The sequence below is a fragment of the Sceloporus occidentalis genome, unplaced genomic scaffold, assembly GCF_023333645.1.
Source record: "Sceloporus occidentalis isolate IW3139 unplaced genomic scaffold, rSceOcc1.0.p SCAF_8, whole genome shotgun sequence".
Taxonomy (NCBI): Eukaryota; Metazoa; Chordata; class Lepidosauria; order Squamata; family Phrynosomatidae; genus Sceloporus; species Sceloporus occidentalis.
This window is the reverse complement of record NW_028316988.1, coordinates 16,955,582-16,979,317: the sequence shown is the minus strand read 5'-3', so window position 1 is coordinate 16,979,317 and position 23,736 is coordinate 16,955,582. Positions and strand designations below refer to the sequence as shown.

At 43.3% G+C, this 23,736-nt stretch overlaps 1 protein-coding gene across 2 annotated transcripts in view; it reads left to right on the top strand.

Annotated features, from left to right (window-relative positions):
- The first annotated feature begins 1,589 nt into the window (after window positions 1-1,589).
- Window positions 1,590-23,736, top strand: part of LOC149308062 (LIM/homeobox protein LMX-1.2-like) — a 115,668-nt gene continuing 93,521 nt past the window's right edge. Inside the window, exons 1-2 of one of the 2 annotated variants that reach the window (XM_089537004.1) lie at window positions 1,590-1,776; window positions 7,356-7,542. In XM_089537004.1, coding sequence (XP_089393130.1) covers window positions 1,590-1,776; window positions 7,356-7,542 — 374 coding nt within the window. The remainder of the gene's footprint in view (window positions 1,777-7,355; window positions 7,543-23,736) is intronic. The other variant, XM_089537005.1, reaches the window with a different exon arrangement.

Genomic DNA, 23,736 nt, shown 5'->3' with positions numbered 1-23,736 from the left:
TAGAAATCCCACCCCCAGCCCTCTCCAGAGCCCCTGGCAGTGCCAAGGAGAAAGGAGGACCCAAGGAGGGCAAGGAGAAGGAGAGGGACCTACCTCGGTCGGTGCCCAGGAGCTCCTTCTCGGGAGGGCAGAGGAGGAGGGGGGCATCTGGGACCCTTGGCCCTTCCTGCCCTTCGCAACGCAGCCCTCCTTTCTTCCATTCAGCCTCTTGCCTCCCCTTCCCTTACATCCCTCCCTACACCCAAGGTTTCTTTCCCTTTCTCCTCCTCCTCCTCCTTCTCTTTCCTTTCTTCCCCGCTTCAATTCCTCCTTCTCTCTTTCCTTGCATTCCCTCCATCCAGTTTCTCTCTCCTCCTCTCTTCCCTTCCCTCCATCTGTTTTCTCCCTCGTTTCCTTACATTCCCCTCCAAATTCTCCTCCTCCCTTTCTTGTCTATATCTATCTATATCTATAACTTCTATATTATTCCATATTCCTTTCTCCATCCAACATCTCCCTCGTTTCCTTACATCCCCTCCTACTCTGTCCTTCTTTCTTTCCTTGCCTTCCCTGTATCCAATTTTTCCTCTTCTCTTCCCTTCCCTCCATCCAATTTCTCCCTCGTTTCCTTCCATTCCTCCCAGCCAGTTTCTCCTTCCTTTTCTCCTCCTCCCTTTCCTTCCATTCACCCTCTGCAATCCCTCCATCCCCTCTCTCTTTCCTTCCCTCTCCCTTTCTCTTTTTCTTTCTCTCCATTCAGTTCCCCTCTCCTTCTTTCTTTCCTCCCATCCAATTCCTCCCTCCTTCTCTTTCCTTCCTTCCCTCCCTCCAATCCCTCCATCCTCTCGCTGTCTCTTTCCATCCTTCTCTTCTTTCCCTGAAAGAAGCCCAAGATCGGCGATTTGAGGCTGAAGATGCTTCGACGGCAGAGAGAAAAAGAGAGAGAGAAAGAGAAAGGAAAGAAAGAAAGAGAAAATCTCTAAAAATTGAAAATTAAAAAAAAGGAAAAGCCAAAGCAGAAGAAGAAGAAGAGGAGGAGGAGGAGGAAGAGGAGGAGGAGGAGGGTTCCTTCTCTCCTTCTCTCCTCCTCTCCTCCTCCTTCCCTGCTCCTCCCTTCCCTCCCTCCTCCTCCCTCCTCCTCCCTTTCCCTCCCCCTCCCCTCCCTTTCCCTTTCTCTTCCTCTCCTTCCTTCCTTTTCTCCTTCTTCTTTCCCTAGTTCTGCCGAAGAAGGAGGAGGAAGAAGAGGAGGAGGAAGAGGAGGGAGAGGAGGAGGAGGAGGAGGAGGAGGAGGAGGACTCTTTGGCCGCCTCACTCGGGCGGAGGGATCCGGGGCTCCCCAAATGCCGGGACGGGAGCCCCTTCTCTGGAGGCCGGGCCGCCGTCTCCCTCCGCCGCCGCCGCCGCCGCTGCATCTGTTGCTCTTCTCCTTCTCCTTCTCCTTCTTCTTCTTCTCTTTCGGGGGCCCTGGCTGCCTCTGACCGCCTTGCCTCCGACGGGGCCCCCGCGCATGGCCCACCGCCACCGCAGCCACCGCCACTGCAGGCCGGGCCCCCTCGCCCCCCGGGGCCAGCCTCCCCCGGAGCCCCGCAGCCCCCCGCAGCAGGAGCCCCATGGACGTGGCCTCGGGGCCCCAGGCGCTGCTCGAGAGCTGCTTCGCACGGAGCTCCGCCGCCGCCGCCGCCTCCGCTGCTGCCAGTGCTGCTGCTGCTTCTGCCGAAGGCGCCAAGATGCTCGACGGGATTAAAATGGAGGAGCACCCGCTGCGCTCCGGAGCCGCCACCCTCGGCCTCCTCCTCGGTGAGGGATCCCCGGCCCTGCCTTCCCCGCTTCCTTGACTCCCCTTCCTCCCTGCCTTCCCTTCTTCTCTTCCTTCCCTCCCTCCCTCCCTTCCTTCCTTCCTTGCCTTCGCCTCTTTCCCTTCTTTCATTCCTTCCTTCGCTTCTCTTTTTTCCTTCCTTTCCTTCTTTCCCTTCTTTCTTCCCTTCCCTTCTTCTCACCTTCCCACCTTCCCTTCTTCCTTCCTTCCTTCCTTCCTTCCTTCCTTCCCTCCTTTCTTTCTTTCCTTGTCCCTCCTTTCCCTTCTTCCATTCCTTCCTTCCCTTCTCTCTTTTGATTCCTTTCCTTTCCTTCTTTCCCTTCTTTCTTCTATTCCCTTCTTCCCACCTTCACTCCTTCCTTCCTTTATTCCTTGTCTTCCTTCCTTCCCTCATTGCTTTCCTCCCTTCCTTCCGTCCTTTCCTCTCCTTCTTTCATTCCTTCCTTCCTTCGCTTCCCTTCCCTTCCCTTCCCTTTCCTCTTTCCTTCATCTCTTCTTCCCTTCCCTTCCTTCTGTCCTTCCTGGTTCAAACTTCAACTGGTGCGAGTTGGGCTTCTCTCCTCTTCTTTTCCCTTCCTTCCTTTCTTCCTGGTTCAAACTTCAATAGCTGGGTGAGTTGGGCTTTTCTCTCCTCTTCCTTTCCTTCCGTCTCTTTCTTTCTTTCCTCTCGGCTGCGTGGTTTAAACTTCATTTACTTGATGAATCGGGCTTCCCTCCGTCTTGTTTCGTTTTCTTTCGTCTCCTCTGTCCTGCCTGCTTCATACTTCAGTTCCTGGGTGAGTTGAGATTCTCTACTCTTCTCTTCCTCTCCTTTTTTCATTCACTCATTCATTCTTTCCTTCCTTTTCTTCTCTTCTGCCCTGCCTGGTTCAAACTTCAATTCCTGGTGAGTTGAGATTCTCTTCTCTTCCTTTCCTTCTTTCCCTTTCCTTTCTTCTGCCCTGCCTGGTTCATACCTCAATTCCTGGGTGAGCTGAGGTTCTCCCTTCCCTTCCCTTCCCTTCCCTTCCCTTCCCTTCCCTTCCCTTCCCTTCCCTTCCCTTCCCTTCCCTTCCCTTCCCTTCCCTTCCCTTCCCTTCCCTTCTTTCCTTCCCTTCCCTTCCCTTCCCTTCCCTTCTTTCCTTCCCTTCTTTCTTCCCTTCCCTCTGTCCTACCTGGTTCAAACTTCAAGTCCTGGGTGAGTTGGGATTCTCTTTTCTCTTCCTTTCCTTCTTTCCTTCCTTCTCTTCCCTTTGCCTGGTTCCAACGTCAGTTGCTGGCTTTGCTGGGCTTCTCTCCTTTTCCCTTCCTTCCTTCCTTCCTTCCTTCCTTCCTTCCTTTCCTCTGGCCTGCTCCAAACTTCAAGTCTCCCTCTTCCTTTTTAAAAAAGAAACGAAAGGCACCATCCGGGCCCCGATCCTGGGAAGCCCGTCTCTCTCTGCCTTTCGCCAAGGGCTTTCTCTTCCCTCTTCTTAGAAATGCGTTATTTTACGCACTTGGCTTCCTTTTACGCACCAAATGGGAGGAAAAGGCTGGCTGGGTTTGTCTGGATAAATCATTTCAAAACTCTTCCTTCGGGGCTTTGGAAATGCAATAATAATAAAATAAAATAATATAAAATAAAATAAGCTAGAATTTCCTTTCCATTTTCCTTTCCTTTCCACTCCTTTTTTCCCTCCTTCCCGTTTTCTGCCTGTTGCCAAAGTTGGTCCAACTTCGGGGAGAATATTTTCCATGGATCGGCCCCCAGTTTTTTGGAGGATGGTTTTGAAAACCTCGCAAGTGGCCACTTGAGACCCAAACTGGAGATTTGTTGGACAGGAAGAACAGAAAGAATAGAAAGAATAGAAAGAATAGAAAGAAACCCTCGTTCCAAAAATGTAACTTGTAGTTGGCTTGGAAACTCGAGCCAAAGTTGAAGCCTTGTTCCCCTTAAAAGATACTAGCAGGTCCCTAAATTTGGCTGCTGCTGGGTCTGTAGGATAAAGGCCTAATAATAATAATAATAATAATAATAATAATAATAATAATAATAATAATAATAATAATATATTCTGGAATGTACTTTGGTTCCTTTGCTTGGAAACTTTGGAGACTTGTTTGATTTAGGTTTTTATTCATTTTTATTTCCCCCTTGAATTTCCCTTCTTTCCTCCAAATATCCTTTTGGGTTTTTAGGGTCGTCTGAACCCAAATATTTCCAGGACTAAAAGGCCAATTCCCCCGAAAGGAGAGACGCGTGTCTGCCTTTCTTTCACCGTCTGAAAAGGGTCCATTTTGGGTGGCTTTCCAACAGTCTTTATTTTGTCCTTCCCTTCCTTCTTCCCAAAGTTACTTTGGTCCAAAGTGTCCCCACAAACCTGCAACTCGACATAGATCTTCCTTCCTCCGAAGAGTAACCTAATAGCACATTTTTATTCATTTATCAAAACTATCCAAATCGTAGGTTGCTGCTTTTTTATCTGGGCAAAAAAAGTGGACTTTAAAATCTCTTAACCTTTTGAGGCCAAAAATAAGAGAAATAAATCGAGATGATCAGGCTTGGAATTAATAATAATAATAATAATAATAATAATAATAATTGGATGGGAGGAATGTAAGGAAACGAAGGAGAAATTGGATGGGAAAATGTAAGGAAAGAGAATAATAATAATAATAATAATAATACGTTTTTATTCTGTTATGTTTATATATTTGTATTTTAAAATAATAATAATAATAATAATAATAATAATAATAATAATAATAATAATAATAAATACTAGCTAACCAAGTTAATAATGGGAAAGCAACCTGAGTGACTCCGAATTGAGGGAAATTGGCAAAGGGAGGTAGACACGTGTCTATTTCTCCTGGCCCTTCAGACGAACCTTCCTTTGAGGAATACGAAAAACGTGTCAATAATGGTTTTTAGTTAGAATTATTAGGATTAATAGGATGAGTTTATTTTTAAATTTGTTATGCCCACTCTTTTAGGATGATCCTAGCCCTAGAAGGCTTAGACTGTGTGGAAGTTACTTTTTGGATACTACAGCGAGTAAATCTGGAGTACGTTGGGAAAGATGTAAGGACGTTGTATTAGTAGTTTTAAAGGTTTCATAGGCAGGGTTTACTTCCGAGTGAACAGGCCAAATTTTCACCTGCCTGCCATCCTTTTCTTCTCCTGGTTTTCTTTACAAAGTAAAGTAAATAATAGCAATGCTATTAATAATATTAATAATAATAATGGCTAATACTTATTAATATTAATAATGAGTGAATGAGAACAAAAGGAGGCTTTTGAACACTGCCCTCTTTTTCCTTCCTCAGAAACAGAATATTCTCCAAAGAGTATTAAATGACTAGGGGTAGCAATAGTAATGCTAATACTGCTAGTAAAAGCAGTACTTGTTAATATTAATAATGGGGGAATAGACAGCAAAAAGAGGCTTTCCCTCCTCAGAAACAGAATTTCCCCCCCTCAAAGAGTATTAAATGACTAGCAACAGCAATAGTACTGCTGATACTACTAGTAATAGGGGCCCAGAGCAAGCGAATACTTGCTAATACTACTAGTAATAGGAGCCCAGAGTAAGAGGAGACTTTAGTTTCTTGGACTACATTGTTCCTCAAGACTCATTTGCTTCTTTTTAGGAACAAAGAGTCTTCCTAAGGGTAGGGAACGAATAGTAATTAATAGTAGTAGTAATATTCATGACAAGAAGCAAGAGAAGGCTTTTAGCCCCCTTTCCTCGTAAGGAAGGAAATATTCTCCAAAGAGTGGTAATAATAATAATAATAATAATTAGAATAATAATAAAGGAAGGACAGTCAGAGAAGGCTTTGGACTTTTGAAATGCTGTCCTCTCTTCCTCTTGCAGGAACAAAATACTCACCAAAGTACTAAGTCATGAGTAAGTGAGTACTAATACTCACCAAGAGTAATGATTACTAAAACCATAGTATTATGTGTCTTCTAGTCTCCTTATTGGTGACTTATGAATTTCATAGGGTTTCATAGGCAAGGAAGACTCAGAGGTGGCTCTGCCAGTTCTTTCCTCTGAAACATACCTCCTGGTATTGGTTGTCGTCTCCCATCCAAGTACTAACCAGGCCTGATGCTGCTTAGCTTCCAAACTCAATAGGACCTGGTGCCTTTTGGGTACTTAGGCCCAACTTATTTCATCATAAATTGGCCTTAGGGTCGCCATAAGTCGGAAAGGACTCGTACAACACGAGTAGTAGTACTACATAGTATACATATGTCCAGGGTGAGCAGATGTCCTCCTTTTCCAGGGCGTGTCCTCCATTCCAACCTTCTGCCCAGGAGGAGTGCCAATATGTCCTCCCTTGTGAGAAGGTTGAGAGAAGCGTGAGTTTGCATTGACATCTGAGTGTTTGTGGCTTTTATGGAGAGAGGCATTGGGGCCTAGTGGTTTGGGTTTAAATTTCCCGGATTTCCCTTTCCCTGCCTCTTTGTAGCTTTTTCTTTGGTGATACCCAGATAAACCTCCATTTTGCGGGGCCTGGTCCTCCTTTGCGTGGAGGACACCTGGTGGACCCTTCCTCCCCCCTCCAAATTTTTCCTTCTCTCTTTCGTTACTTTCCTCCACCCAATTTCTCTCTCCTTTCTTCTTCTCTTTCCTTACATTCCCCATGCAATTTCTACCTCCTTTTCTCCTTCTCTCTTTCCTTACCTCCCCCCTTCCATTTTCTCCTTCTCTTTTTCCTTACCTTCCCTCCATCCAATTTCTTCCTCCAATTTCTCCTTATATCTTTCCTTACTTCCCCCTTCCATTTTCTCCTTCTCTCTTTTTTTACTTTCCACTCATCCAACTTCTCCCTAATTTCTCCTCCTCTCTTTCCTTATCTTCTCCTTCCATTTTCTCCTTCTCTCTTTCCTTACTTCCCTCCCTCTAATTTCTCCCCCATTTTCTCCTTCTCTCTTTCCTAACTTTCCCCCATTCACTTTCTCCATCCATCCTTCCTTTCTTTCCTTACCTCCCCCTTACATTTTCTCCTTCTCTCCTTCCCTTCCATCCAATCTCTCCCTCCCTCCTTTCTTCCTCCCTTTCCTTACCTTCCACCGTCCAGTTTCTCCCTCGTTTCCTTACATTCCTCTCATTCAATTTCCCCCTCCCTTTCTTCTCTCTTTCCTTCCCTCCATCCAGTGTCTCCCTCCTTCTCTCTTTCTTTACATCCTTCCCTTCCAATTTCTCCCTCCTTTCTTCCTTTCCTCCCTTACTTCCATTTTCTCCTTATCTCTTTCCTAACTTTCCCCTATTCAATTTCTCTCTCCTTTCTTCCACTCTTTCTCCCCTTGCCCAATTTATCCCTTTCTTTCCTTACGTTCCCCCTTCCATTGTTTCCTCCTTTCTTTCCTTACCTTCCCTCCATCTAATTTCTCCCTCCTTTTTCCCCGCTCTTCCCTTCCCTCCATCCAGTGTCTCCCTCCTTCTTTCTCTCTTTCTTCACATCCTTCTCTTCCAATTTCTCCTATGGTTGACCCTGAATGCGAGGCGGAGGGAGTCCTGGACGTGTCTTCTCCTCCTTCTGATGCATTTCTTCCTTCCTCCCTTCCTCCCTTCCCTTCTTCCTCCAGGGTCGGAGTGCCAGCACCCGGCGGTGTGCGAGGGCTGCCAGCGCCCGATCTCGGACCGGTTCCTGATGCGCGTTAACGAGTCCTCTTGGCACGAGGAGTGTCTGCACTGCGCCGTCTGCCAACAGGCCCTCACCACCAGCTGCTACTTTCGGGATCGCAAGCTCTACTGCAAGCAAGACTACCAACAGTAAGGAGAGAAAACCCACACAACCACACAGCCACACAAACACACCTCCACAGACAACGTTTCTCTTTTAGATGCTCCAGGAAGGTTCCCCATCTGCTTTGCCCACAGGACCCCTGTGCCACTCTCAGGGGAGTTTCCCCGTCCTTCAGAAAAACCCGACTTTTAAGGTCCAAAACACACTGCAGGAATTATCCACTTTGAGGCCGCTTTAACTACCCCGGTTCAGTGCTAGGGATTTGTAGTTTCTTGGGACACCAAAGCTCTCAGGCAGAGATGGCTAAATGTTTCACAAAAAGACCAGGTTTCCTTAGCATTGAGTCAAGGCAGTTAAAGCAGTCTCGGACCGGACTGTTTCTGCGGTGTGTTTTCAGTCCCGATCCTAAGCAATATATTGGGGAGGTTGTTCTTCGGAAAGAAGGGGACAGAGCGCGGGGGGGGGGCTGTCCCTTTTTTGTCTTCCCAGGTGGCCCTCCTGGTCTGAATCCCTTTCCAACTTAACCAGATCCTATGCAATATTGGGAGGGAAATGTGATTTTTTATTATTATTATTATTATTATTATTATTATTATTATTGAGATCGGGGAGAAGGAAGAAGTGTGTGAAAGGATGGGGAAGAGAGACAAGGGAGAGGGGTCGAGAAAGAAGGGCTTGCTTTCCAGCCTGTTGTTGTTGTGTAGGGATCCCATTAGGACCATTGTTTCCATAGTGTCAATGCGGTGTCAGAATCAATAGCGTCCATTATTGGGGTCCGGATTCTCCTGCTCCATTTGTGGCTTAGGGAATTCCATTAGGGACCATTGTTGCATCGGAATTATTGTGTTGGGGTTCCACAGTGTTGCTTAGGGATTCCATATCATGTCCATTGTTGACCGAATTCCACAGCCTCCATTGTTGCGTAGGGCTTCCATATATGTCCAGTGTTGACTGACTTCCACAACATCTATCATTGTGTAGGGATAATGTCCACTGCTGATTGAATTCCACAGCCTCCATTGTTGTGTCCGCAGTTGCATCGGAGTCTATAGTGTCCCTTGTTGTGTCGGGATTCCATAGTATCTATTGTTGTGTCAGCTTCCGTAGTGTCCATTGCTGCGTTGGAGTCAATAGCATCCATCGCTGGGTGAGGATGCCACAGTGTTCGTTGTTACATTGCGTCAGTGTCCATTGTTGCGTTGGAGTCAACAGTATCCATTGCTGCGTCAAATTCCATAGCGTCCATTGCTGCGTTGGAGTATCCATTGTTATGTCGGGATTCCATAGTGTCCATTGTCGCACTGGAATCGCTAGTCCCCATTGCTGTTTGGGGATCCCATAGTGTCCGTTGTTGCGTTGGAATTAATAGTCATCATTCTTGAGTCGGGATTCTCCAGCACAATTGTCCATCGGAATCAATAGGGCCCATTATTGGGACTCCAGAGGACCCATGGTTGCGTAGTGATTGTCCGAATCGGACAGGGTCCATTATTGTGTCGGGATTCCCTTAGGGACCATTCCTGCCCGGGGATTCCCTAGTGTCCATTGTGACGTCAGCAGGGTTCCATTAGGGACCCCATTGTTGCGTCAGGATTCCACAGCGCCCATTGTGACGTCAGGCCTGGTTAGATTCTAATTCGTAAAACCAACAGACAGACAGACAGATTTCTGATACACAGATTTCACTGAACCTAGTCCTGATCAATAGAATCACGTCCAAAAACCCGCAAGCAGCAGTCCCTTTATTGGGCAGATAGATAGATAGATAGATAGATAGAGAGAGAGAGAGAGAGAGAGAGAGAGAGAGAGAGAGAGAGAGAGAGGTCTGAGAGATGGATTTCTGACAGATTTCATCTGGAACGAGTCCTGATAAACTGAATAACACCTAAAAATCCAGGAACAGTAGTACTTTCATTGGGCCCACCGACGGACAGACAGACAGACAGACAGATAGACAGAGAGACAGAGAGACAGACAGACTGCTTATAGATTTCCTCTGAACCGAGTCCTGATAAATAGAATAACATCCAAAATCCATAGACAGAGATACTTTTACTAGGCCCATAGATAGATAGATAGATAGATAGATAGATAGATAGATAGATAGATAGACTTCCTCTGAACCGATTCCTGATAACCAGAATAACGTCCCCAAACGCCACAAACAGCCATACCTTTATTGGGCCGATAGATACATAGGTAGATTGATTGATTATTGAGAGCTTTCATCTGAACCAATAAATAGAATTACACAACTGATTGATTTGATTGATTGATTTCAGATAAATCTGTTTAATCCCAACCGAGTTCTTCCTTCCAGATTAATTCCTTCGAGGGGCCTTTCCTTCATTTCAGCCGCCTTCTGTCGGCGTTACTTTGGAGTAACGGTTGACTCCCGTTATTTCATTTCCTTTCATTTTTTGGCCTTTTGAGGCACCGAGGTTTTTATTATTATTATTATTATTATTATTATTATTATTATTATTATTATTATTCCCCTTTAAAGCCAGGAAAATATGAAACGTCTCCTTTGTTTGTGTTTCAGAAATAGAATAATATTTGTTTTCCACTGGCGGCTTGGTTGAAATATATATATATATATATATATATATATATATATATATATATATGAAGGTATTATTGCTAAATTCCTCAGTTAAATATGTTCTTTTCTAATTTGATGCGATTGGATTTAATATTTTTGGAGGCAATAAATAAATACAGTATTCTTTCATTGGAAGAATAGTTGAAATGTTTCGATGGGAAAAAGTGGAAGGAAGATGGTTATAATTACAATTATCCATAAATAAAATAAAATCAATAATTGTAAAAGGAGAGAGAAACCAGCTAGAAAGTAATATTATTAAATCCCCTTCATTAAATACGATTGTTAATTTGATGGAGGAGGGATTAGATTTAGCATTTTGGGGCAGTTCGTATGCCTTTACTGGGAATAGTAGTTGAATTACTTGGAGGGGAGAAAGGTATAACAGTTCTGGATGGAGAGAGAAACCTGAGAATTTGCTCGACTAGAAACATTATTATTAAACCCCTTCATTAAATAGGATTGATAATTTGATGGTTGGGGTTGGATTTAATATTTTGGGGCAGTTAATATTCCTTTACTTGGAAGAGTAGTTGAATTACTTGGATGGAAAAGATGAAAGGAAGAGGTGGAACAATTCTGGATGGGAAGCGCATCCTGAAAATTCACTCAGCTGGAAGTATTACTATTAATTATTAATTATTATTATTATTATTAAATCCATTTAATAAGTTCATTAAATATGATTGATAATTTGACAGTTTGGGGTTGGATTTGGTATTTTGGGGCAGTTAATATTTACTTGAATAAAACAACTGTTTTGATAGAGAAAGTGGAAGGAAGTTTGCTCGTCTAGAAATATTATTATTATTATTATTATTATTATTATTATTATTTTCCTTCATTAAATATGACTCTAATTTGAAAGTTGGGGTTGGATTTAGCCATTTTTGGGCAGCTCCTATCCCTTTGCAAGAATATCCTGGCATAATATTATATTTATAAATAATATTATTATTATTAGTAGTAGTAGTAGTATATTTCTTTGCTATTTTAGTTAATATCCATTTGCTGGAATAATAGTGGGATTATTTTGATGATGGAAGTGGAAAGTAGAGATATAACAATTCTGGATGGAGAAAGAAACTTGGGAATTAGCTCTGCTAGGATTATTATTATTATTATTATTATTTCCATTTATTAAATATGACTGCTAATTTGATGGCTGGGTTTGGATTTAGGATTTGGGGATGATAATATTGATTTACAGGAATGGATTATATTGGATTATATTGCTGGGGAAAGAAAAGGGGGTATCACCATTTGGGAAAGGAAGATTTAAATCATCAATCTGGATTAATAAATCCTATTATTATTGTTGTTGTTATTATTATTGATTTTTTGCTGTTGGAAAATAATCTAAGGCCAAAGATGGGTCAGAATTGATAGAATAATCCACGTTGAAACCTTTTAAATCCAGTCCAGCCTTTAAGGCACCGAAGACCGGCAAAGTCGCATAGAAAAAGGTGTATTTTGCCTATGGCTTTCCTTGAGTGTAAATCTAAAGGAAAGCAAAGGGGAATACTTTCGAGTAAAGGTAATATTCCTCAGCCATTTGGCTTTTCCAGGGCGAAATAGTGGGAAAAGGTCTGATTTTGTGGTTTTGAGAAAAGCCCGATTTTGAAGACCTTTAAAGCTGATTATTTTCATTTTCGTGAAAATCTTCCTTTAAAATAAGGAAATTAAACCAAGGAATATACTCAAAGCAAGGCAGAGAGGAAGACAAATTGCACCATTCTGAAAATCTAAAGAGGAAAATTATTATTATTATTATTATTATTATTCTATATTAATGAATTCTTAATTAATTAATATTAAAACTCAGCGTCCTGGTTTTTCTTTTCTTGCCCCCCCTTCTATTCTTAAGCAGTTTTCTTGGAGAGGTTTCCTCGGAAGGAAAAAGAAAAAGAGCCCGAGAATTTGGCCGGGAAGCAAAAGTCGGCAAATAAAACACCGGGTTCGCGTCCGCACTGCAGCGTCCGAGGGACTAAAGCGGATTAAAACCAAGGCAGCCTTGGTTTTGGATTGGGAGGGGGGTGAGGACACAAAGGGGTTTTGGCAGGAGGACGGCTCCCAAATTATTATTATTATTATTATTATTATTAATTAATAATTTTGAATTTGGGACGGTTCAATGCAACGTTAAATTCTGTTTTTTCCAGGCCTTCTCTTTGCCCTCGCGTTTCAATAGGCTGTTTCTTTCCGTCTCCTCCTCCTCCTTCCTTCCTTCCTTCCTTTCTTTCTTTCTTTCTTTCTTTCTCTCTTTTTTCTTTTCTCCCTCCCTTTGATCGATTCCTTCCACCGTTTTTCTTTCTCCTTCCTTCCTTCCTTCCTTCTTTTTTCACTTGCTTGCTTTTCTTTCTTTCCTTTCTTCTATTCTTACTCGTCTCCTCCCTTCCATTTTCCTCCTTCCCTCCCATCTTTCCTTTCCACTCTTCCTTCCCTCTTTCCTCTGCTTGTCTCTTCCCTTCCTCCCCTCCCCTCCCCTATCCCCCTTCCTCGTTCCTTCTCTGCTTTTTGTCTCTTTCTCTCTCCCTCCCTCATTCCTCTGGCCTGTCTTTCCCTCTCCGAAGAACCCCCTCATTCTCTGGGTCCTAGGTGCCCCACCCCAAACCAAAGCTAGGCCAGAGCCAGGCTTCCTGTGGCCCCATGGCCTTTGGGGCTTTTGTTCTCTGGGTGCCCCTTTCATGCCCTCCTGCTTTCTCAAGAGGCCCAAAGGCAGACTAAAGACAGCCAACCTTTCCTTTTTTTCCTGGGCCCCTAAGTGCTGGGTTGGAGGCTCACCAACTGGTCAAGAGCCCTTGTTGGGGTGCACCTTCAAGTCATTTTCAATGTACAGCAACCCAAAGGCGAACCTAGTTTTCTGGGCCTGAGAGGCTGTGACTTGCCCAAGGTCCTTCAGTGGGTTTCTATGGATGAAGAGGGAATCCAGCCCAGAACCCTCCTAAACCCTGAAAGTGCCTTGAACCCCATTCTGGGTGAAGGGAGGGATATACAGCCAACAAATAAATAAATCTCCAGAGTCCAGGTCCAAGGCCCAAATCTGGACACCATGCTGTTAGAGTAGATCCCTTGAATTAAGATCCCTTGAAACCCACTGGGTGATCTTGGGCGAGTCACACACTCTCAGCCCCAGAAAATCCTGTGACTGGAGCATGCTCATTCAGTTAAATGTCCAATATGGAGATACTGGGCATTAAACTCAATGAGTGTATTCCAGTTGAGACTAACCAGTCCAAGGGAGGACAAAGTTGGCTGGGAGGAACCAACACAAAGGAGGCTCTGCCACTTGGAGCCTCCTCTTCTCTCAGGCCCCTGAGGCCCTGAGAGCTTTCCAGACAGTTTTGGTGACTCCAGCATTTGCATCTGAATCAGCAGCTGCTGCCCTGGCAAAGCCATATTGCTAAGCTACTATATTCACTAACCCAGAAGTCTCCTCTTCCTCCACTTCCTTCTGAAATCTAATGAAAACCTCAACCAAGTTAAATTTGAATATTGTCAAAGCCTCTGGCTCCCCCATTTCACCTTAAGACACCTAAGGCGATGTCACCATGATTTCAGCATCCTTATCAAACCTCCCCTTCCAAACCTTTATTTGGGTATCTATTTGCCCTCAAATAAAGCCAGTGGCCTCCCAAGTTTGCATGCATTTGAGCTGTTTCAGTTGAGCTAATAATAGGCACGATGCTAGTCCAAAGTTTGGCATTTCTCAAATGGCCCACACTTGGGCAAGTCACATTCTTTCAGTGCATGGTGAACCTCCTCTGAATAAATCTTGCCAAGAAAACCCTAGGAGAGGGTTTGCATGAGCCCAAGTTGACCTTAAGGCACCTGAGAACAAGCTCCTCTGAACCCTCATGTGCTTTACAAATGAATGGGTCCTAGACCAAATCAAGCCTGAACCCTGAACCCTGAACCCAGATTACTTCTTCAGATGACTAAAGTGAGGCCACCTCATGAAAACACATGAATCACTAGAAAAGACAATAATGTTTGGGAAGGTAGAAGGTGGACCAGCATGGCATAGGGGTTTGAGCATTGGACTATGACTCTGGAGACCAGCTCAGCCATGAAACCCATGGTTTAAGTGCCAGCCTTGACCAGTTGGTGAACCTCCAACCCAGCTCTTAGGGGTCCAGGAAAAGAAGGAAAGGTTGGCAAGGGAGAGGGAGGACTGTCCTTGGTCTGCTTTTGGGTATCTTGAGAAAATAGGAAGACATGAAAGGGGCACCCAGAGAGCAAAACTCCAAAGGCCATGGGTCACTTTGGGCAAGTCACACACTCTCAGAGGAAGGCAGTGGTAAACCTCCTCTGAACAAATCTTGCCAAGACAAACCCATGATAGGTTTGCTTTAGGGTCACCATAAGCTGGAAACGACTTGAAGGGACACAGCCAGAAAGGTAGAAGGCAGGAGAAAAAGAGAAAGACCACATTGCAGATGGATAGACTCCATCAAGGGAGCCTTGAGTCTGCTAGACCTGAACAGAGCTGTTGATAACCAGGTGACTTGGAGGTCTCTCGTTCATGGGGTCGAAGTGGATGGCAGCTAACAGCCACAACCACGAAGACCCATATAAGATTGTGCTCTTACTTCCCAGAAACAAGCCTCTCCAGATACTAAATTTCTCCCGAATTCACTGGCACTCAGATGTGATTAACATGATTAAGGTCTCACCCCTGTCGCTCTCTGCCTTGCATCCTTTGTCTAGCATTTTGTATTCAGTTGTTTTATGACTTTGGGGGAGGAATGAATCGAAGATAGGAAGATAGTTGCCTTTTCTCTTTTCATCGGAGCTGGCTTGAAGGCCTGTCACAATAAAGATCAAGAAAAGGGAGACAAGAAGGCTAGGTGAAATTTGGATTTTGAAGCCAGTTGTTTGGAAACGTAGGAATAGGCATCCAAAATGGCTGGGTTCACTCTTGGAAAACAGGCCTTTGGAACAGCCAGAGCCAGGCTTAGTAGCTACTCCAGCTGAAATGTGAAATATTTCATGAACGGCACAAGAGTCGGGCAGGTCATGCGTCTGTGTGCATGTGCGAATGGCAAAACAAGGTCAGCAAAGTCCAAATGCGTTCAAACTGTGCATTCGAAAAAGAGTGAGAGATCTCGCTACGACATTATCAGCATGTGGCAGCCTCCCAGCTTTGGCAAAAAATAATGATTTTTGGGTTTGATAGACATAGTTTAAAGTCAACTTAATTATTTTAGAATTAGCATTGTCACTCAGTGTGTCAAATGACTGAACAGGGCAGATATTTTGATGCTGTAAAGAATAAATGGCTTGGGATCTAAAGCGTGTGCTTTCATATGCATTTAAAGGGTGAGTGAAAGAGCGAGTGAGAGAAACTCTTCTATTAATGATGCCTTTTATAACTAGCTTCTTCCTTCTGCATGAAGGTATTAAGTGTAACTACCGACTGGAAGAAAGTGTTGGATATGCTGGTTCTTTATGCATAATGTAAAATCATACATTATTAGAAAGATAGGTTCTGGTTAGATCCTTGAAAGGTTATAAGACTTTATAAAGGGAGAGCTGTTCTGAATATTATTAGTTCTCAGCTAGAGTAGACCCATGGAAACAATGGATTTTACTTCCATGTTGACCCATCATTCAGCAATTTGAATGGTTTTGCTTTAGTTGGGATTCACCAACAGGGTTCAGATACGTATCCTTGGCTTCATCCTTGGAGATATGTTGTCCTCCTAGATCTGTCCCTCTCACAGGTTACAATAAAGGGGAATAAAACCAGCTTATGTGAGTTCCTTGGGGCAGGGATCTTGTGCGTCACGCGGTGACAAAGCTTGAAGGCTCGCAACATCTCAAAGCCTCCTTCTCAAAGGTTCATGCGCAAGCGACATTTCAAGGTGCCAGCTCTTTTATTTGTTGTGGGTTTCTTTTGCCCGGAGGCTGTTTCCCTCCTCTTCTCTCTCTTCCTCCCCCTTTCTTTCTTCTCCCCCTCTTTCTCTTTTCCTTCTCCTCCACTTCATGCTTGTCACTAAAATTTAAGGCCCTCTTTGTGTGGAGAGTGGGGTAGAACATGGTCACTTCAATCGGGGCAACATAATATGACTCCACAAGTAGTCTGGCAGCTAACAAAAGGCGACATCTCTTGTTGTACATCCCTCTTTTGTCTGACATTCAGGAGGCTTCCCAAAAGATCCTGAAGTGAAGCTTGTGGAGGAAGGGGGGGGGGATGTTGGTAGGGAGGAGAGCAACTATGCGCACTTCATAGCGACAGGCCCCAAATCCCTTGCCATGGAAACAGGATAGTCATCGGTAACAAGATGTGGGGTGTATAAATATGGCTAGGGTTATAACTTCTGGCTCTGAATACTTGGGGATTAATGTCACCCCCTTTATATATATTAAATAAAAAAAACCACAGTGACACCCCCCAAAAGTGTTATTTCAAATGGAGGCCTCAGCTTGTGTCAGGATGGTTTGCACGTTATTAAAGTTCAGCCTTAAAAAGACATGCCCTCTGCAGGAATCTTGCAGATTTCAAAGGCCTTCGGGTTCCAGGTTGGCTGCAAAATGCTCCCCGTCTCCAAGAGAAAAGAGCTCTGGGAATTTACCCAACACCTTTCTACCAATATCTGTTCATCGGATTGAATAAATACTTGGACGTGTCACATAAAACATGGCGTAGTTTTGTAGTTGGAAAGGAGTTGCAACTTTCAGTAGCTGCAAAGTTGGACGGTGCATTTTGCGGTTGTTGCTATTGTAGATTATTTTGGTAATGCTGGAAAAAGCCTGGATATACCATTTGTCTTTTGGATCGCTCCTTTCCCCAGGTAGGGCTTCAGAACAATATATTAACTTTTGGCTCTGGACACACAGTCGTGACTAAAGGAGTAGCAAAATATGTATTCCATGCTGCCAAAATGGGGAAGCAGGATTGTTTGGTGGTTTGAAATTTATCATCATTTTCTCCATTCTTATTAGATGATGAAAGGCGTTTTATTTTTAAAGACTCCAGGCCTAGCCTCGCTTTACTGGAAATAAGCTACTTGCAATGCGGCGAGGCTTACCTCTGAGTAGACATGGAGAAGATTGGCGAAGATTGGAGTAGACATGGAACCAGATATTTGAATTATTATTTAGCTGTTAATTTTTTTAAAAGGGCTCTGAAGTCTGCAGTCTACTGAAAAAATTCATCTCTGAATATTTTGTTTAAATGCATAATAATCATGGTTGGATATGAACCCATTAGAGCTCTATGATCTTTCTCTCTGTCCTATCGCCGTCTCAGGCCTGTTTGGAGAAGGCCTCCTTGTTGGTTGCTCCCAGACTTTGGAAGGCTTTACCTTCCTAATGGGGAATGGGATCAGTTCTTGGGGGTTAACATGGTTTTCAGAAACTCATTCAAATATTAGATATTGGATGAAAAGTTAGGGTGGGAATATTGTTGAACATCAGACACAATAATCAGTACCTTTGGGGAAAACAGCAACAATTGTGGTTCCAGTGGTGCTAAGTACTTTGGCAGCAATTCCAAATGGACTGACAAAAGACATAAAATCCCATGGATAGGATGACAATAGCGCAGTGACACAAAGATGCTGCTTGGTAGGTGCCACATTATCCAATAATACTGCACTGAATCATAGATCCTTGAACAGAATCTGAATCACCGATAGTCTAAAACTCTAGTAATAGTCTGAATAACAACAACAACAGCAACATAGCAATCATAGTTGGATATGAACCCATTAGAGCTCTGACATAAAATGCAGAGACCCTTCTCTCTGTTCCTGCATCTCTTCCTCCTCTTTCTTCTTCTTGTTATTTATTTGAAGACAACAGCGTACATATTTGTGCATCTAAAATAGGAACTGTGAACTTTGATCTATCAAGTAGTCAAGTATACCTTTTATGTGTTCCATCAGTTTTGCGTACATGTATATGTGTGAATTTTAAATGGGGGTATGAATGTGTAGGTTTGCTTTGGAGAGAATAAGACCGAGCAAATTTCATTCTAACACCATGGTACCATTCGTTGCAAGTTGGCTTGAATTTCCTAGCGTGATGCAAAAAGGCACACTGTGTCGAGAACATAAGAACATGTGAACCTATTTAGGTACAGTTCGGCTCAATCTTATTTCCACATTAGCCATGGGCTGTAGCAGAAACGCATGACACGGCGCATAAAACTGTGGAATAACGAAACCCATATCTTGCAGATGGCTGTAATGGACAGCAACGAGACTAACATTGAAATGATGGATGAAGTTGTTTTGAAGGCTGGCGAGGAAGCAACTGAAAAGGCTTTGGTTGAGATTCCTAACCAACAGAAGTGTTCGTGGGGAATGTTGACTTTTGCCCATGTTTGCGATAGTGTGAACAGTCACATGTGAATGAAAATGATGGTTGAACCCTGTTTACTGATGCATGTTTACTTGGAAAGAAGTCCAGCTGAGTTCCATGGTGCTTACTTCTTTCCCACATGTATTTTAAGAGTGCAGCCTAAGTTTATGACCATCTGAAAAACTGCAGGCGAATCTCAAGATTTGCAATGCAGGTGACTCTTAAGAGATCCCTCTTTGTGGTATCTTAGACAAACACCGGTGTGTGTCTGAAAACATCAGATGACACAATTCACTAGAAATGATAACAATGCTTGGCAAAATGCAAGGCAGTAGGAAAACATGGGGATGGCTAGACTTAATCTTGGAAGCCAAGGCCCTAGGTTTGCATTGCAAGACCTGAACAGGGTAGTTGATGTCTAGGACACTTGGAGATCTCTCTTTTATAGGGTCATTGTATGTCGAAGTTGGCTGGACAGCAATAGGAAATGTACGAAAAGGGAGGATTTATATTCTTGGGCACTCACAAGACTCTGAAATCTTCACACCCGACTCCCAAAAGTATAGCAGTTGGCATCGAACATACTTTGGATATTTGTTGAAATCTCTATAACATTGCATACCCAACGTTCGGGGAATCGTCTGTGTGTGCATGCGTGTTATTCATCTATTACAAATCCCATGCAGCCCAGAGAAGATGAAAGCCCCTTAAGATATATCGTCAGAGCTTTTCTAATTGGCAATGGTAGCAAATGGCTGAAAGGCGGGTTGGTGGAGCGGCGTGTATCCGTGGCGGAGAGAGAATAAAAAGATATCAACATGTTGGCCTTTTGTTAGATCACAGCACCTCTTTGACACGACAAGGTAGCCTGCTGGGTCTGCTCCATGGTTAGATAGCAAGAAAACACCAGCAGGAAGCAAGGGAAAGAGGAGGAGTGAAAGACACAGTAAATCAGTTTGTATCTCTTCCCCTCCCTTTCTCCTTTCTCCAGTGTTTTTCATGTGAAAAAATGCAACCACATGCAATTAAATGAGAGTTTTCCCGAAAATCCACAGCCACCCCTTTCTCCCCATTAATTTAGGACCAAATACCTGGATTTCATTCCATTTAAACAAACAAGCAAACAGCCCAGGGATTGCCATGCTCTTTCAAATAGCAAGAAACGCATTCCTAGGTTCCTGTGCCTTGGAATCTGTTTTGGAGACAAGACGTTGCAGGGAGGCTCACGTCGATTGTTATGAAATGTGAGTTTATGCACACTAAAGTGTGTGCGCATGTTATTTTCTGTTAACTTTGGATTGCCTCTTGCGCGTAAACATTTGTGCTTCGTCTGTGATCTTAAATGTGTTTACTCAGAAGTAAGTTGGTCTCAAAATAAATCTGGAAACCATTGCTGAACACTCGGGAGAAATCGGAGTTGGGATTGCGGCCTGTTGTAAAAAGTAATTGCCGCTGATACCATTTGCAGATTTGGTCGTTTTATGGTTGAAGATAACAAGAGATAATCACTTTTTCATTTTAACCATGCAATTACTAGCTCTATCGGTAGATCAATCGACTTGTCTGGTGGTCGATTAATTGGCGATAATGGCCAATCTTAAATGGTGGAGATAAACCTCCACTGAAATCAAGGGAACTTTTGGAGAATGAAATTCTGGCGAAACCAATAGAGTTTGCAACACTGTTTTGAATGTATTATTGTGAGAACATGTTCAGCTGAACTGGAGGTAGAATGATGGTTTTATATCTCATCTGGTTAAGACATGTTCCTTTGAACGGCGGCCTGGAAAAACGCTTTAGCACCAAATGTTTAATTTTTACAAAATTATTCCGATGAAATTACTTAATCGACTGCATTAACGTGTTTTAAAACCATTTGGGGCCCTTTGCTGTTTTGAATCCCAAATGATTCAAAACAGAGGAAATCTGCTACGCTTTCCAAACAATTGCGCTCCTCCTTTCCATTTTCAATATGATGAGAATAATTAGAAATTTTACAGTTTCTTTAAATACAATAAATCAAACCTGCGCAATATTTCTCCAAACGTCTGGGGGAATAGTAATTTAAGACAGCCGTATGTGTTTTGTAGGTAATACGTATTACCAAAGTTAGTGCATAAAAACATATTTAGGATCACATTGTAAATAAGTGGGAAAACAGCCAAATTCTCCACCTCGGGAAACATGTCAGCCAAACTAAATAATTTAATATATAAATAAATCCTGGAATCCATAAAAGTTTTCTGTTGGAATAGTGTTGTCCCACCTGGATAATTTTAAGGGAGGTGAGGGGGAAAAATTATATATGCTTTTTCGCTTTGAAGGAAAGGGTGTGCGAAATGAATCTTGCTTTGCGGAATAATGAAGTGGGTTATTGGGAGCTGTTTGGAATGTCGGGGAATGGAATGCAGGTGGCGAGATCAAAGGTGCATGGAAAGCACAATCTATCACCCGAAATTCACTCCACATCTGGGAGATTCGCAGATAATATCAAGCCCAGATCAAGAGCTTCTGTGTGCATGCGGCGCCTAGGGTGCTCTCGCTCATGGGCCACGGGTTGTCTTGCCCTTAGCAAACTTTTGGGGTTTTCGCCCCTGGCGGTTGCATGCATCATGTGCTGAACTAGTTAGAGGTACTGCTTTTCACAACTTGGTGGATGGATGTAGATGATATGGGCGCAACCTTTGGGAGTTGCAAATGTGCTTGGAACAAATTCATCACTGACCGAGACGTAGCCATGATCCACCTCTAGGGATGAGTAGTCTGCATCGTGACATTAAAAGTAACAAGTGTTTCAAAAGATGCGTGCATATTCCCTGATGGACAGGTTCTGGAGAACCTCAAGGCTTGCTCATTGCTTTGTGTCGTTGCTGGAGTTAGCTGGCTCTGATTTATGACAACCCTGTGCCTTTTCATAGGTTTCCAACCAACTGGCTCGGGTCAATAAAACTCTAATGTCATCTATCCTTGTCTTCTCATGGTTCTTCAAATGTGGGATCGTGTGCCTTCTCATTGACTCTTATGGCTTATGAGGACTCTATTCGAAGGAGGGTTACCTTCCTCTAAGGCTGAGAGAGTGTGTTTTCCCAAGGTCACCCAATTGAGTGGGGATTCAAACCCCAGTTGTCTAGAGTTCTAGTACAACACTGAAGCCAGTACACCATGCTGTTTTTTCTTGTATTGTCATACTTAATAAAGTGTTAGATGATTGCAACTTTGAGATTATGTGAAGTTGAAGGCTTTCATGGCCGGCATCCATAGATAGCCACAGATGCAGTGAAACGTCAGGAATAAACTCTTCTAGCACATGGCCACAAGGCCCGAAAAACCCAGAAAAAACATTGAGACTATCTTCTAATGGACAAATTTTCAAATTGTGACTGTTTACATAGACACATTTTAACTTTTACGTTAACGGTGGGTGGGGGAGATATCCCAATCTGATGAACATTTGCTTGGCAATGAATCCATAGGATTTACCTTTGAGCAAATGCATATAGATTTGAAGCCCGAATGAGGGAATCATCACAGGTTCCTTTTCTTTGCCGCTGATGGCATTGTGTACATTATCAAAATGTGTGGATGTCTTTGCAAGGAAGCGAAGAGACTAGGAGACATTTTCAGTTTGTAAATACAAGTTGCCAATTCGTTCTCGTCTCTGGTCTCCTTCTTACCCAAACGCTCTGGAACTGAAATAAATCTCTATGTTAAGTATTCCAACTTTTGAGCCTTTAAAAGAATTTTGTAGGCCTTCACGCTCGGTTGTACAATATAAACTAGCACTCCGGACTGCGATTGCGATTTATATTCTGGACTCCTGTTTAATAGATACATCTCAGTGCTGTGGTCCAAGTTTTGGAAAGGCTTGATTGATTGTGGCTTTTGAAAAGCAGGAAGCGTCGGTAGACGCCAGGAGGATTTCGACAGCCAAAACGTTGAAATCCTAGATCAGAAAAGGGTTTCCTTTGCTAGCTTTTGAGGGAGCAGGTTTTAGGTGTGCGGCAGCTCTAGTCAGCAGTCTAGCAAAATGAAAACTTAAAAAATAATCTGCTCCTACTCCATGAAATTGTCCTACAATCCTCAAATTTCTAACATTGCAGAGTGAGACACTGAGTAGCATTCACGCCTCCGGCTCTTGTCTTTGCTATGTTTGCATTCCCTTGGTTATTTTGTCTGCCCCCTTTCTTCAGAGGCCTAAACTGTACTGTATTTTTAAAAGCTCAACTGAAGTTGTGAAGTTGAAGGCTTTCATGGCCAGCATCCATAGTTTTTTGTGGGTTTTTTGGGCTCTGTGGCCATGTTCTAGAAGAGTTTATTCCTGATGTTTCGCCTACATCTGTGACTGGCATCTTCAACTGAAGTTATCAGTTACTGCAATGCTGGAAGTTTGGGGGCTGTAGTAAAATTTCATTGGGGTCAGAATTCATATGTGGGCAGGGATGACTTCATTTTGCACACTCTCTCTTTATACCTTTGTCTGTCTATCTAGCTAGCTAGCTACACTTTACTATCTATCTATCTATCTATCTATCTATCTATCTATCTATTCTTGTTTGTCTTCAAATCATTTCCAACTCACAGCAATGCTAAGGTGAACCTGTCATGGAGTTTTCTTGGCAAGATCTGTCCAGAGGAGACTTGCCATTGCTGTCCTTTAATGCTGAGAGAGTGTGACTTGCCCAAAGTCACCCAATAGGTTTCCATGCCTGAGTGGAGTCTTGAACTCTGGTCTCCAGAGTCTAATGGTCAAGCCACTATGCCATGCTAACTGACCCTGTTGTTGTGTGCCTTCAACTAATTTCTGACTTGTGACAATCCTAAGGTGAACCTATCATGGGGCTTTCTTGGCACGTTTCTTCAGAGGGGGTTTGCCATTGCCATATCTATCTCTCTATCTATCTCTCTATCTCTCTATCTCTCTATCTCTCTATCTATCTATCTATCTATCTATCTATCTATATCATCATCGTAGATCTCTTTGTATCCCTTTGTCTTCACTATGAACACTCGAGTCCTCCCCTCCTTCCTTGAATGCATCAGGACAATTTTGTGGATGTGTCATCTCTTGACTACACGATAAATACCACTTTTCTGCCCAAGCTCTCCGGCAACCTGTTCTGCCTTGGCTTCTGTTGGCGGTATGTTTGGGGAAATGACTCTAGTGAACTAAATTAATGAATAAACATCCCAGGGAAGGCTTTGCTTTCATGATGGATCAACCAGTACTCATGACGAAATTGCTTTCGCAATGCAAATGCTTCCAGCAGTGTTACGACTGGCATGGTTTCTGTAGCTGATTCCCTCT